Genomic DNA, 16,615 nt, shown 5'->3' on the forward strand with positions numbered 1-16,615 from the left:
CTAAGGGAGATTCCATTCCACACCTTTATTAGATTTCTCCATCTTAGCAGCAATCAGCTCCGTGTACGATGCTTCTTTCCACACTCAGCCCTGCCAGAGATAGAATCTGGACTGAGTCCTGAACATCATGTTCTTTCACCCACCTCTCTCATCTATAGGATCCACTGCCACTTCCGATGTCTCACTCCGGAGCTCATTCTCATTCATCTCAATTCACTCATGTTGTATTCGATGCATGTCATATATAGTAACACTGCAGTTGCAGCTTGTAGTTGCTTGGTCTTATCCATCCAGATCGTTCTAATGCTCTCAGGTGAGCCTGAGAGCAGCGAGGAGCTGGAACAGAGGACCACGTACCACTTGGCGCCATCATTAAAGAGGGCTGTGCCCTTTTTAAAAAAAATTAAAATAAAACAACACTACATGCCAATAATCTACTGGGACACAAAGAACAAATCCCAGCGAGGACTGTTGGCCAAAAGCTGACTGCAGCCCGCTTCACTGAACCAGGGAATTGTCACTATCAGTGGGTGACTCAGCAAATACCATCAATTTCACACTAACACATCGAGTCTGAGCTGCAGTCATCCTCATTCTCACCTCACAGCGCGGAGACGTTGGTTCGACTCCTGCAACGGGCCTTTCTATAGGGAGAGTGTCTGTACCAACCCAGTCTCATGGCAGTTCGTCAGATGGTGAAACCTAATCTATTGTATAACATACAATATCCTTGTTGTGCTACATATATTATTTGCAGTTATCACACTGATCCAAATACTTCCCAACTGTTTTTTGATTAAACCAGCCTGAGCAGCTCTATCTAGACAGTAACGTGAAGCAGGAACATGAATTAACAAAGAGGTGACAACAAAAGAGGAACATGATTTTTAAAGTTTGAGCAAATGATGATAGAGAACAAGCAACTTCAGAAGCACCTTTCGTGAGGAGTGGAAGTGTGTGTGTGTGTGTGTGTGTGTGTGTGTGTGTGTGTGTGTGTGTGTGTGTGGCTTGTCCACTGGGTGTGACCGGAACTGTTGTGGGGGGACCCGTGGCGACACCCCGGGGTCCGAGGCCATCGGGCCCGGACACCGCCACCCCGGCAGACGGAAGCCCCCCAGGCCCGGGGAGACCCCAGCGAACCACCCCAGAGAGCCACGCCCCCGCCCAAAAAGCAACAGGCGGAGAATGCAGAGAGGAATCCCCCCCAGGCAAGAGGGGCCCACAAGAGAAGGATAAAGGGCACAGGGCCCCAGGCCCCGACCCAAGCCGCCAAGCCGAGAAAAGGCCGGAGCAGGGCCCCCGGGCCGAGTGGGCCGAGAGCCCCCCCAACCCCGGCGAGGCAGAGCCGGCCCCAGCCGCCGCGCTCCGGACCAGCCCCGCCCCCAGACCCCGGAAAGCGAAGGCCGGCGCAGGCCCCGGTCGGAGGACAGTCAACTCTACACCCCCAGGAGCCTCATATCCCACCCGCCCCATGATCCTCCCCCCCGATCTTCCTGGAAGAACCCAACCCCTGACCCACCCCCCACCGACACCCACCCCTGACGCAGACGCAGACGCACACACACACACACACACACACACACACACACGGGACGGGGGGGGGGTGATGACTCTCGCCCACCCCGGCCGCCGGCCAGGCCCCCACCCGGCCACCGCGGTATCCCAACCTCCACCAATCCAACAGCAAATGCAGAAGGAGCACCGCACCCCAGCCCCCCCACGAGCGCCACGCCCGAGGGAGCGCGCCCCCCGCATTCCAGCCGCACTCACCCCGGGCCGGGGCGGGACCCCAGCGGGAGGTGCTGGGAGGAGCCACGTCTCCCGCCCTTCCCCTGCCCTATATGTGTGTTGGATGTATGTAAGGGTGTGTCTTTGTGTTTTGAAAAGGTGGATGCAATGTGTGTGTCTATGGTGCGGTTTAAAATTGGGGGATGCAAGGTGTATGTCTCTGTGTGCGTTTTGGGTTTTTGTGGTTATAAGAGGGTGGAGTTTCATTTAGGTTGATGGATGGATGGATGGATGGATGGATGGATGGATGGATGGATGGATGGGTGGATGGGTGGATATTGGATGGATGGATGGGTGGTGGGTGGGTGGGTGGATATTGGATGGATGGATGGATGGGTGGTGGGTGGGTGGATATTGGATGGATGGATGGATGGAAATATAAGCCTCTCCTGTCTGATAAACTGTGATAATGCAAGATTGATGGTGAAGATGTTTTGATTGATTGATTGATTGATTGATTGATTGATTGATTGATTGATTGATTGATTGATTGATAATAACACTGGGTGGGTGCAGGTTGTGGAGGTTCTTGTGTTGAGGAGTGGGTGGGATTATAAATTGCCTCCCACACTGAGCACAAACCTCGACATCCACACTGCAGCAAAGTGTTACAGAATCTCAATTGTGTGTCTGAATTTTTCATGTTTTTAAAACATTTATGCTTCCTTGCCATCTGTTCCTCTCCTTCACGATGGAGCCATTTCCTGCCGACAGTCGTCCATCATGTACCCTGGGCTGATCGCCCGTCCCCCCACAGACTGATATTAGCGCAGCGGGCTGCAACATTTATGACCAAAAGAGCCATGGTTGTGATTTTCCACCAAATCAAATTTACCTTGAACCTTTTAAATGAAGCTTCTAGAGTTTCATATATTCAGTAGTTTTGAAACTGTTGCTTATGCTGCATTTCTGAAATTTCAATGACAGTTTAGAAAATGTAAATATTACATTTTCAGCCGTTTTTGTACTCGATTTTAGTGGTTTCAGCGTTCTTTTCCAGCATTTTTCAGACAATTTTGACATTTTGGAATAGAATAGAATAGAATAGAATAGAATAGAATAGAATAGAATAGAATAGAATAGAAATCCCTTTAAGCTCCACACAGAATAAATAGAAAGAAAGTTGACTATGAAAAATAAGACAAGACAAAAAGTAAATATATGTACAAGGTTTAAGGATGACTAATGTAAGGATGAAATTGACCAAAACACATCAAATACTATATTCAAGGAGTTACAGAGTCTTATGGACACATGAAGGGAAGATATCTTAACAATTCTATCTTTTTTCTCTAAACGGTCTTACTTGTTTGTTTGTTTTTAATTTTAAAGCTCATTTTCCTCTATTAGAAGCTATATATATATAAAAAAAAAATATTAAAAAAAAAATGCCCATTTTAGGTATTGTGCCTTTCGTAAAACCATTTTTTTTCAATCCAAGAGACAAGATTCATTTTGAAAATGACTGAGTAAATAAAATATAAATAACAGTATAACTTAGTGAAAGCTTCATGGGGCCACGACAAAATGTCTTAGAATCTCTTAACACAGAAACACAGACCTGCTGACAATTCAGGGTCGACATTTAAACTGTTTGAGCATGAAGAAGCGTGCAGACAGACACTCCCTACAGAAAGGCCCGTTCCAGGAGTCGAACCAACGTCTCCTCGCCGTGAGGTGAGAATGATGATGACTGCAGCTGACTGATCACAAAATCACAGTTTGCCAGAAACACTGGACAGGCTTCATACAATTACCCCAACAGTAACTCCTTTAAAGCCCCTCAGGCAACTGCCTGTCATTTGGTACCTTTCATCCCAAAATGAGGCTTAGAGTGGCAACAATTTGAATTTCTCATATGAATATATTGTCTCTCATGAGACAGAGATGGATTTCTGTAATATCCCAGAAATGGAAAAATGGACTTTGATGTGGCTCTTTCTAGGAGAACCCGGGACTCCTGAGCAAGCCTTTTTCTTAATTTACACTAATTAAAATCTGTTAATTAAAATATTCCAGATGCACCAATACTAGTATCCGGTCAGATACTGCACGGAGTACTGGTATTCAGAAAACGCTCACCGATATGACTCAGCAGGTTTTACCTGAAGTCAAGCGACAGCAACGTTGGCTGCAAGTACAAAAGATTCCCGTCCACCAGGGAAACATCAGCGTCCACATGACACCGTGAGAACTGCTCAAAACAACATAGTACATATGCCAGGCCGATAACTCTGCCGCAGAAATACACAAGAAACGGAGGAGAAGAAACGGAGTATGCAAAGAAAACGCAGAAATCCACAAATCTGACATCTGGCCTTTTCACACCAAAACAGCATGAGAAGCTTCTGTAGCTGGAGCTGCAGCAGGTCGTCCTGCATTCATTGATTTAACGTGTTTTGTGGCTCCAGAAGAATTTTATTTGGTGGAAAAAGACCGAATCGGATATATCGATGGGGAAGGTATCAGAGAACAAATGGATTCTGTATTTTTTTATATATTCAGTCCAGTGACCACCTGTAGGAAAAACAAATGGCTTCACAGGCGCGTAAAATTAATTGGTGCACTTATTCCTCCGCTGCGCCTCGTTGATGGATCATTTGGACGTTAATCTAACATGTGGAGGGAAATCATTTTCTGTTGTGATGTACCTGCCCTGCCTATAAAATGAACATTCCTCATTTTAGATTGATCAGCACATGAAGGAGGGAGAGAGAGAGGGAGAGAGAGAGAGAGAGAGCGAGAGAGAGAAAGAGGAGGAGAAGCAGCAGCTCCAGAATCCCACCAGCCTCTGTTCAGACGCGGACGCGTAGGAGAGCAGGCAGGCGGGAGATGGATGTTAAGAACGACCCCGGTCTCTCAACACGCAGTCCTACGCCTCCACCTGTGCGCGCGCGGACGCTCCGAGTCTGACATGAGCGCGCACTGCGAAAGTTACTACACCCGGGAGAGCGTGCTCGTGGAGGGCTTCACGTGCCCCAAGTCGGACAGTGACTCCGCGGCACTTTTCTGCTGCGGCTTCAGCGACCTGAAGTACTGCTGCGATGATCCCAACAGCTTCTTCCCCTACGAGTATGGATACATGTGGTGGCTGAGGTGAGGCGACCGCTGCGGCTGCACGCGCACCCGTGCGTAAATGGACGTTTCCTGCTTTCCAGTGCGACTAAATAGAAAGGGGCAGACTCGAGACTCTGTTGGTCTTTTTTTTTAAATTATTATTATTTTTTATTTCTTTTTTACAACATGCACAAACCTCAACCACAGCTGCACGAGTTGCACAGTTTGCAGGAGGAGGCGCGCGCTCACCCAGGCTGTTCCTGAAAACCCGCAGCTTTGAACGGTGGTCATCTTCATTTACTTTGAGGGATAGTTCTTAAATTTCAATTAATATTTTGGTCATCAACATAATTTTAGTCGTAGTCAATAAAAAAAAAAATTGTAAAGATGATTTTTGAGTAAATATGATCTGATCATATCAGTTTATTAATCTCACATTTTGGTCATGACAGCAGTTCCACATCCCACAAAATAGATAAAATAGTTAAAATAAGATAGTGGCACACAAGAGAGTAGTCGATAGATAGATAGATAGACTATTCCAGATTTGTTAATGTGTGACTTCATGAGATTATTCGATATTAGTTCAACTGGCGGCACTGTGATCACTCAGTTTCCCTTCATTACAGCAGAAATGTTTCAGGCTGAACTTCCTCACTGTTCTTCTTTTAGTTTACATTTTACATCCAGTTGTTTTGAGGCTGAGTTTCCCCCGTGTGTGTTTTACTTTCCCATCTCAGCCCCGCCGCAGCTCTGCTCACCAAACACGATCATTGAAGAATGGGCGGGTCATTTTCCAAGAGATCTGATTGGTCAGGAGGCGGAGCTTTTACGCTCACTGTGATCTTATCCAGGACAGATCCTTTTCAGGATACATTCAGAATCCGTTACCACGGTGAATGAGTGTCGAAATCTGGAAAACACAGGGTTAATCCTTGAATTTATCTTGATAAGAGAAAATCCAGCGTCATAGTTTCACACCAAATCATTTCCTTCATAAATAGGCTAAGAACTTTTTTCTTTTTTGCAGCTATTTTCATCTGTTGTAATATATTCTGCCCATAATGTCGACACAGCTTGTTTTTAAACATTGTATTATTGTTTTAAGTCTAAAGTTCCCCCCACCCCTCAACTCTGACATGCACTAGTTTTTAAACGCCAACATCCACGGCCTTCATCCACAAGCCGTCCTGCATGCCGGTGACATTTCGAGCAGTTGGTGCCAGTTTGGATTTAATCAGCAGAATTGGCTGCTGTATAAATGAGCCTCGAGACTCATTGGGAACACGGTCACGCTCTGAATTTAACATGTGAAGGAATCACTGATGCCTGCGTTTTAGTGCCCGTAGAAATGATGTTGGTGTGCGACGAGCAATCCGATTGAAACGATCATATAATTACAGATGTTTTCAAGTTCGGGCTGTAAGGTGTAATTCATTGATTCGGATTGCGTTTCAAGTGAAACCGCATCATTTTGGCGCTTTTTTTTTTTCAGAAAAGTTTCACGTTTGCGCGGCAGCATTTTGAAAAGGAGGTCTCGTTTCCACGGAAACGGCAGAAACACTGAAAATGATGATGTGGTTAGCATGCCAGGCCATGAGGTGGTGCTGTTGTTTGTTTCTGTAGTTAAACTACACACACACACACACACACACAGGTATGGACCTAAAACTTGATTGCCCATGGGAAATAATTTCTGATATGGCGCTATATAAATAAAGTTGGATTGAATTGAATTTCACCACAACAAACACCTTATGAAAAAAAAACACTGCAGCTTTTATCACAACTTTAAGGAAAAGCTCCCGTGAAATCAGGAATTTCAGCCGCAACAATCACAAAAAAAGGCTCACGAAATGCTGCAGGAAGTGATTGATGTACATTTCAGTTTGGGTCAAGCCTCTCCAGCAGCATGGCCACTGATATTAAACTGTCTGATAATAACAAACTATATTCTCCTGGATGTGTAGTGTTACTTCAAGTACCTGCTTCTGAACAGATTTCTTTTATTTTTTACTTGTTTGATCATGATCTCTGAAAGCTTAGCAATTTTCTGTTGGGGAGTATTTTCTGCCCTTCATTGCTTCTGAGAGACTCTGTCTTTTTGAGGTGCAGTTTCTGCTCCCAAATAATCATTTGTGAAGCTTTTCTCTTACAGCCTTTTTTTCACGACTGTATTCCAGCATTTCTAAAGCGTGTTTCTGCCATCTAAAATGAATAAGTTTCATATATTTGAACATTTTAAAGCAGTTTCTTGGTTTCAGCTTTTGACAATTGAAATTGAAATATATAGCTTGCAAATCATTCCATCCTGTCTTCATTTTAAACTGCATAAAATATTGCAAATTTACATGCAATACACATGTACTACTCAAAAATAAGTCGTGGATTCCAGGTGAAATTTATGGAACGGGTGGAAGCACGGAATGGTGATTCCCTCATGTCAAACAAATTATTGAAACAAAAGCCAACAGCAGTGGAAAGTATTCCACAACAAAAAAAATGTCTGTCTCAATAACTTGTCATGTGACGTTGGGTGTCGATTACAGGTTGACACCGACGCCTCCTGCTGGTCACAAGAGGACTGCTTGTCTGCTGAGGCATCAGGCTCTTGCTGACGTACAGAGGTTTTCTATGGGATTCAGGTCTGGAGGAAGAGCACGTCGCTCCATTTGAGGAAACCCAGTCTCCAGCAGCCGATCACTCATGATGATGCCGCCTCCATACGCTGGAGGACCACAGACATTTGGACCAGCAGAGTTTAGCCCGATGTCGCTCATTAGTTTAGTACATGTTCACCCGGGACTTGGTACTTTTATAGTTGACAGTTACTGTAATAACAATCCATCTTGGTCGTCTGTGTGCTTGAATCAGTTTAATATCTAGACAGTGCTGCTCAGTTTAGTTTAATCTAACAACGGTTGGAAAATGTTTGGGTTGGTGTGATAACGGTAAATAGTACATATAGCATTAACAAGGGTATTCTCTGTTATCCCCCAAAAACTGTTCTGACACTGGAAGACTCTCAATCACATAATATTGATTGAAGCTGCTGAACAGGACAAGGGGGGGAAAATAAAGGAAAACTTTTAGTGCCAGAGTATGAAGGGAGAGAACGTTTATTTTACTTCCACTTACATTATGTCAGCAGTCAACCTTCCAGTTTCTCACCTTCCACAGCAACCAGCCATGCCTGTCTGCTATCAGCCCTGTATGATCGTCCTCCAGCATTGGCTCTGCTTCTTCTCTCTCTCTCTCTCTCTCTCTCTCTCTCTCTCTCTCTCTCTCTCTCTTCTCTCTCTCTCTCTCTCTCTCTCTCTCTCTCTCTCTCTCTCTCTCTCTCTCTCTCTCTCTCTCTAGCATAAAAAATACCAGGAGGAAATTAAATATACAGGCTAAATAGATAGAAAACTAATTAACAGACGCCTCATCCACTGTGCAGTGAAATGCAAGTATTCCAAAAATAAAAGTGATTAATAAAAAAAGTAATAAATTCAATTCAATAAAGAAGAAGAAGAAGAAGAAGAAGAAGAAGACATTTACTCAGCCTGACGCTTTCATTTCCAGGCCTCATCTGTATTCCGGGTGTATATACAGTATATTGAGAGTTGTGGAGGAGCCGTCTGACCGTCCCGCTGCGTCTTTCTTTCTGTGTCTTTCAGCCTCGGCGCTCTGGTGGGTCTGTCTGTAGCAGCCGTGGTTCTTCTGGCCTTCATCATCACGCTGTGTGTCCTCTGCTATCTCTTCATCACCACCAAGCCTAGAGGTCTGGACAACGGTCTGTCCCTCCAAGCACCAGGTAACCGACCGACCGCTGTCGATGAAACGGAATTATTTCGTAACATTCGTTATTGCCGGGGGCTTTTTAGAGGAGTCGTGACTCCCCGTCCATGTTCTCCTGGGACTTGGTAGTTTTGAAATCTAAACAAACAACAGCGCCATCTCATGGCCCATCATGCTAACTACGTCGTTTTCAGTAGCACATTGCCGGATCACATTGCCTCCGAGCAGCCGGTGGCCGGCCACAACAAACAGCTCACAGAGGTTCGCCGTGATTCACGTTGTGATGCGTTCGTATTGAACGTAAGTAAATCGTGACGTTCTCATGATGAGTTCAGTTTTATCTTCTAAAATGTAACTTGTAAGAAACTTGAATTAAATCCAGCTGTTTAAAGGTGAAATTTGCCCATGAGCGCCAGACCTCATGAGGGCTCGGACCGCCGATCTGAGTGGGCGACGCCCCCTTGTGGAGCAGCAGTTGACGCGGCCCACGCTGGAGATGCTCGAGACGTCTGACACGACTTGATTCAGGCAATGTTGTGAGATATATTGACTTTTATTTATGACTGTCTGCACTACTGAGCCCTTTAAGGGCCTTAAAGTTGAATCTGCTAAAAGGCTGTGTTAGTGACAGCAGGTTTTTCTGTCCTTTTGACTAAATACTTGCTGTAAGATAAGATATCCCTTTATTTATCTCGCATGTGGAGAAATTTGCACTGCGCATACAAAGTTTTTGTATTTTTTCTCCATGTCTAAATTGTCTAAATCAAGGTGATCTTGTAGTTCCCTTTTTCCAGATCATGTAGCCAGCAGCGCTCATCGCGACTAAATCGCATCCCCACTTTTCACTGCTTCTGTCGTTTCCGTGGAAACGGACATCGTTTTCTAATGACTTTTGTGTAAACGTGCAACTTCTCTGAAACGAAAACGTAAAAAACGATGCGTTTTCACTTGAAACATTGTCACGTGAACGGGGTCTGAGAAGAGAGAGGGGCTGGAGGTTTGCATTAATTACTGAATGAATGCCAAATTCAATGAAAATCGCTAATCCAGGGACAGTTGTTCACCTCCGATAGATAAACCCTGACTGGTAGCAAGACATCACATTTCCACTTCCATGCCACATGTTTTTTTTTTCTTTTCACGATTAATGAGAGGAGTGGAGTCAGATTAGTTTTTAAGAGTGAGACGCACTTCGCGGTCTGGTAGAAAACTAATCCTGCGGCTCTTGGATGAAGCTTTACAGATATCGTGCCAAAACTGTAATTTACTACGTTCCCCTCCTCGTATTCGCATCTGAAAGTACCTCGTTCTGATAAACAATACCACCAAGATGTATGAAGTACTGTGTGAGACGCTGGTAACATTTTACCCCTGTACGGGAGGCAGCTGACTCTGTCATAAGGTGATGAATGTTTCCACAAGCGAAGGAAAGACAATAGGACACACGGAAACAGTTATTGACGATCAAAAGGGAGGTGAATGGAAAAGGGTGCGAGTGACACAATCAGAAGCAAAAAAGCCCCAAAATTACAAAAATAAAGACGTAACTCTGCCGCCTCAATGAACAGCAGCACGCGTCACGTTATTAAAAACGGTGTGACAGCAGTTAGAAAGGAGAGCAGCTTGGCCCACGACTTCCTGGAAGTCAAGGGACGTTTTGTAAACCTGGTAAGAACGAACCAGAACGAGGCGCGTCGGCGAAGAAAAGCAGGAGAGGAGACGAGTTGAAGGAAAACAATATGTTAATCAGTGTGATGATGATGCGTCCAAGCTGAAATTTATGGCTGAAATGTTTTTCAGGAGAGGATTGAGTCTCTGTGTGGTTTGCTGGCTGGTGTGCTTTACGTTGTGAATAATTCACATTCTTGGACTTCAGTTGATTGAAGCATAATATGTTGTGGTTTAATTTTTTTGGGTTTCTGTTTTTTTAGCTGCGGGGTAATAGCGGGACACCTGCATAATTATGTAAAGTTCTTCTTATTAAACCCATTTTGGAAGGATTTGAATAATCATTTTGGGTTATTTTTCTTGGCCGGTCCCAAACTGTTTAAAATTTTAGCTTTGAGTGAGTCTTTTAAATTCTCTCTGCAACAAAACAGAGAACAGTTGAAATTTAAAAAGAAAAATAGAAAGAGTTGAATGCAGTGTTGCAGGACGTATTAGACTTTAGTATCACTAAAGATGGTGGATGAACCCATCAACACAGAGGCCTCATTTAAATGACTACGTCGTTTTAGCAGTTGCGTTTCTCCACGGCAACGTTTTGAAAACAATTTCTACGAAAACGACAGAAATGCTGAAAATGACCACACACACATGCACACTATAAACATTCACAGACTGTGGCTTTGGCTTGGTTGGTAGAGTAGTAGTCTCTCAGTCGTAAAGTTGCCGGTTCGATTCCTCGTCTCCCCTTTGTCCATATGTCTCAGGCCTCGTTCACACCGCAGAGAAAAGCCGTGACTCATATCCAACCTGTTTTATTGCCGTGTTAAAGCTCCAATTCTGATTTTATTCCCTCAAGACCTCGTCCTCGATCATATGTGGAGCCAATTTGGATATTTTTCTACATTCGGCTGCTTCGTCACTGACGTCACGGAGAAGCGCCGGAGGAAGCGGCGCCGCCAGAATGTTAAAAGTTCTGCTCTCTTTTTTTCCTCATTCTCCTTCTTCATTCCTCCTCATGTTGTCCAGATTTTCTCGGCTCGTATTTAACAGCCACTGGAAAACGGATCTTCACACGGACCTGTGTTGCCAGATATGGCGGTATCCTCCAGTTGGGGAGCCAAACTCTCTTACCTTTTAACTTTGTTTATTTTGTGTGTTTATGGTTTTACGTGATTCCTACACAGGCTGAGATTTGGGCTGGTTTTTGTTGAGGCGTTTGGGTTTTACCTTGTTTGGGCTGGAAACACTGAGTCACATCTGGCAACGTCTTCTGAGCTCTGGGGCCCGAAACCGTGGGGTTCGATCGCGTTCGCACGGCAGTCTGATAGAGGGCGCCTTTCAAATGTCATGTGAATGATCATGCAAAAAAATGTAAATACCAACAAAGAAAATCGGAGATTGAGCGTCAAGACCTGCAGTGTGAACGTAGCCTCAGTGTCCTAAGTTTCATCTTGGGAGCTGTTTTCAAAAAGTTGTTTTTTCGGTGGCTCTGAGCACCGTTGCTATAGGCAACAGTTGTTTTTTTTGTTTTGTTTTTAAATTGTTCACAACCCAGTCCACTGCCATGTGCCTAATGAGGGATTAACAGTTAAAAAGTACTATTATTGTGAAGGTCATATACGCACTGCAGAGGAAATTTGTCAACTCTGCAAAAACTATTACCATCGGTGCATTTAGAGACGTGATGGAGTAAATGATCACAATAAATTAATAAGACAGTTGAACATTTTATCAACACACTTTCTGTATTCTAGTCAAACCATGAGAGCGGTTTTCATTCAGGTCTCATTACTTTATTTTTCCTGTTTCATTCAAACCAGAGAGCATCACGGGTCCTCGATTCCTTCCCTCCTTCAGATTTAGTTTTTTAATGCAACAAAACAAAAATGTTTGAATGGAAAAAAAAAAAAGAAAAAAAAAAGTAAATCGTGGGATTAAATTTTTGGGATAAATTTTTGTTTGATAAATTTGATAAAAATACTGACTGTGAATATCTCACCAGTGCCGCTGGCGTCCTGTAGTCACTGGCGTCGCAGAAGGAAGATGTGAAACCCTGTCTGGGTGGGTGGGGTTTGGCAGCAGCTGGATTCTGTGTTCAGTAACGTTTACCACACATCTTGAATTAAGCAAGAAGGTACAAGAAGAGGAGATGCAAGGTCAGCAGCACCTGAAGAGATCAAATCGATGGAGAAAAGCTCTAATTTGAAGATGGAGCTCTCCTTGTGAACGATGGCTCGGCATCGCTGATTTCACACTGTGAACATGTGTCAATGAGTCCTGCTGCAGTTGAACATGGCTGAAGCTCCTGTTGTGGCTGTTTGTTTCTCTGGAGTTCTCAGACTCGACACTGTGTGCGTCTGCTGCCCCGCTGTGAGTCTGCTTGCATCCGATGCGCCGCGGCAATCAGCATTTTTATCAATAGGGTTTGGGGACGTTTTGTATTTTCTATTTTCCACATGACGTGAGGTGTAATCAGCCAGCACAAACGTTTATGTCTGGAGCACAACGCTTTCATTACGTGAGAGACAGCGTGAGACAGTTCTGAGGGACAGTCCCATCTTGAGAGGCGGTTTGAAAAAGTGACGATTGCAGTGAATCAGAGCGCCGATGTTGCGTAAACATGTAAACATACCGATGGGTCAATTCAGTGAAGAAATTTCCACAAGGGGATTAATAAATTCTCCTAAGATAATTACAACGGACACCAATGAAAGTGCTGATAAATCCTGGTCAATTCTTCATCTGTGTCAAAATAGTTTTTCCTGCAACTGTTTCCGATAATCCACGATCATACAGAACAAATTTATATCGTGTTTGTTGGCTCTGTCTGTAATCTGGATGACCACTTGATGACCAACCTTTATCGGTTGTCAAGATTTGGACCAGAAGAAACCCTAATTTGCCCTTCCTGTCTTGGAGTATCATCCAACTATCACACACTTCTAACTAAACCTCAGACCGCCCTGCTCACTTATTGTCTTTTATTATCATTTCAAAGCCGAACACAAGATGAAAGAACTGACAAGTAGAAAGCAGCAGCAGGTATTTCTTTCTCTGTGTAAACTGACACTAATGAAGGAGGCCTGCATGTGGTCCATTTAGATATCGTGAGTTTGTGCCACATTATTCTTCAATCAGGTCACATCGGAGTTAATTAGGAAGCAGCCGACAGCTTGTTCTCTGAATCATCTTGGCCTGCTCTCAGTGTGCCGCAAGTCTTCAATTGTCGTTTCTACTCTACCTTCATATTACCCCCCTTTTGGTCCCCCCACCCCCCACCCACCCAAACGAGAGAGCATGTTGACATCCCACCGAGCAGCAGTCAAAATTTACGACAGCCATTTCCATTTTCCCGCAACACTTTCTATTTTGGATCATTTGAAGCAAAGTAAGGAGAAATACGTATGAAATGATCTAATATCTTTGAAGAATGTTTGGCATAAATAGAGGATACGCCAATATCAGTACTAGTATCCGGTATCAGGTCCAATGCTGAATGGAGTACCCGTATTCGGAAAAAGCTCCCAGACACAACATTTTATCATTTTAATTTTATTCATAGTCATTTTCAAAAGGACTTTTAACTCTTGGTCTAAAAGGGTTTTTAGAAAAGGCACAACTTAAATTGTTTAAAAAAAAAAAAGAAAAAGCTAAAAACACACTTAAAGAGCCAAAATGATTAAAACAGCTAAAATGTCAAAATTGCCTAAAAAAAATGCTGAAAATGAAGGTTGAACTATCTAAAATCAGAAAACAAAACCAGCTAATGAAATTTTCAATATTCTAAATTGCAATTGAAACGTCATCAATGCAACGTATGACACACTTTATGTTCATACATCAAAACTCAAATGAAACTTCAAGAGCTCTGTTATCCTCATTTTAAAGGTTAAATGTGTTTCATACTGGCTTCTTGTGGTAACGGCACAATACTAACAGTCAGCTACCTCATTTTAAAGTGATAAAACCCAACAAAGACTAAACTTCACAAAAACATGGCAAAAATAAAGTTAAACGAACAAACAATAACTTAGGTACAGTAGTTTCCATCATTTCAATCATTATGTGCGTTTTTAAGTGTATATTTTCACAGGCGTTTGCTGCATGTATTTCCCTTCTTGCAAGTGAAGGAATTACCCACAATGCTTTGCCACAGCAACCCTGAGATAGAACTAGAACTGTAGATGCACTTTTACAACAGTAGGTGTCAGTGTTGCCTCATTTAGCTGGATTTAATCCAGAACTTGTTTGTGAAAAGTTGGTGAAATACAAACCAATAAATACACGCGGAAAAAAATACATAACCTTTCGCTCCAACGTTCGTTGGCGAAGGTAAATATCCGAGGAGACGTGACGGTCGGACTCACAGTCGATTCTACGTCTCAGCCACTGACGCAGCTCTCTTGTCTTCCAGGTCCGATGTCTAGTCCACAGGAGCCCGGGTCGAGTCACAACAGCGTCCCCTCCGGTCCTCAGGGCTTCAGGAAACACTTCCTGAGGGGCAGCAAGCTGGACTGCGACAATCAGCCGCCCGAGCCCGACCGCCTTTTCCAGCGCTGCTTCATGGCCACTGTGACTTCCATCAACGTTGAGGGTCAAGCGTAGACCGACTGAACGTCTGTCTCTCTGACCGACTCTTATCTGTTGGCCTTCTCGTCGTCACGGCTCTGCAGTCTTACACATTACAAGAGTTCGAGATTGGATTTGGATTTCCGAACGATGAACGATCCAGAGGAACTAACCTGCTTACGAGTCTCGCGAAAGAAAAGAAAAGAAAAAGAGCCCAGCTGGTTATGATGAAAGTACTGTAGCAGAAATTAACATGGAATTGTTATAATACTTTATACTTATGAGTTTCAGTTCTGAGAGTTGCGGTATTTGTTTCATAAAGGACAAAACTCGGATTACCTTCAATTTGTTGCCTGTTGCATCAGTACAACCAAACAACATCACCGGAACTTTCGAGGAGAGTCAATAAATCTACAGAAGACGACATTTAGGAAATGGTACGTGACTGGCGCTGAATACAAATTAAACCCTGAACCTCCCCAGAAACTAGAAGCTATTAGCATCTGTTGTTCATGTATTTCCTGTCTCATGGATGCAGGAAGGGGAAAAAAAAAAATGCTGAAATATTTATTTCATAAAAGACATTCAACAAGAAAAGTGTTTCACTGAACCTGAAAGAGAAAAGGCGAGTGAATTCCAGATATAAGGAAAAACTACATGTGTAAGTCTCACTGTGTACGATTGTTCTGTGGAAATTGTCTTTTTGTTTTAACCTGCTGGTTCCAAAGTGGTTTTTTTTGTACTAAGTAATGAAGAATGTTGGAATACGTGAGAAACTGTGTTGACTTCTAATTGTGGTTCCTCGACACTCGGTTATATTTTTCATGTTATTATCTGTAATTGAGGGATCAAGAGGTACATCACGTCTCTCACTAATGTGAAGCAGGTTTACGTGTCAAATATTCATAAGCCCGGAGCCACCGGAGATGATGGGAATGTGTAAATTTTAAAATAAGTTGTGTCCCGTTGGGTTTTCACCGCACCGTATCTGGAGCTTTTCTGTCGTGTCGTCTGTTCTGGGGCGGCTTTGTTATCTTCGCCAACGAAAGTTCAGGAAGAAGGTTATGTTTTTGTCTGCGTATATTTGTTTATTTATCGGTTTGCATGTAGATATTTGACCAATTTTTTCCAAAAACTATTAAGCCAAATTGCATAAACTCTTCAGGGATGAGTTGTCATCATCCAAGGACCAATCCATTAGACTTTGGGACGTTAGCGGCTAAGCGATTCCAAATAAATCTAAAAAAAAAAAAAAAACTGTGAAAAATGTCCCCATATAAAGTGGATGAGAGAGGCACCTCATGGAGGAGATCAGAGATTGGCGTCAGTCGCCATGGAGACGCTCCGTGCTCAGTGTTTCACAAAGGGATGTCGCTACTTGACCTAGCTAGTTGGCATCAATATGAGCTAACATGCTAGCAAAGCTAACTGGGTTCCGCTAACAAATGTGGCGTTGGCGAAGGTCTGCGCTCTACCGAGTGTAGCTCTAGTTGTTTATTTATTTTTTGTTTGTTTTCTGTTTTCACACTATGTATTTTCTTTCTTTCAAGTGCTGTGGTCCAAGCGGTAAACTCTCCACAACATGATGCATTCTGAAACTTCATTACAATCACAGACCCCCCCCAAAGAATTACTACAATGGAGTAAAATAGAAGAGAAGAGAAATACTTTATTAATCCCAGAGGGAAATTCTTTTACAGTGTTGCTCCACAAAGGATAAATAGAAAAGAAAGTTAAAATATGAAATAAG

The 16,615-nt window shown here is 43.4% G+C and overlaps 1 protein-coding gene across 1 annotated transcript; it reads left to right on the forward strand.

Annotated features, from left to right (window-relative positions):
• Nucleotides 1–4,591: 4,591 nt before the first annotated feature.
• Nucleotides 4,592–16,106, forward strand: LOC308116069 (protein shisa-like-2B). The gene is made up of 3 exons (XM_080474045.1): nt 4,592–4,884; nt 8,508–8,644; nt 14,711–16,106. Exons 1-3 carry the CDS (start codon nt 4,625–4,627, stop codon nt 14,899–14,901), a joined length of 588 nt encoding a protein of 195 aa, XP_080330171.1. The 5' UTR covers nt 4,592–4,624; the 3' UTR covers nt 14,902–16,106.
• The last annotated feature ends 509 nt before the right edge of the window (nt 16,107–16,615 follow it).

The sequence above is a fragment of the Lipophrys pholis genome (assembly GCF_963383615.2).
Source record: "Lipophrys pholis genome assembly, chromosome: 10".
Classification (NCBI taxonomy): domain Eukaryota; kingdom Metazoa; phylum Chordata; class Actinopteri; order Blenniiformes; family Blenniidae; genus Lipophrys; species Lipophrys pholis.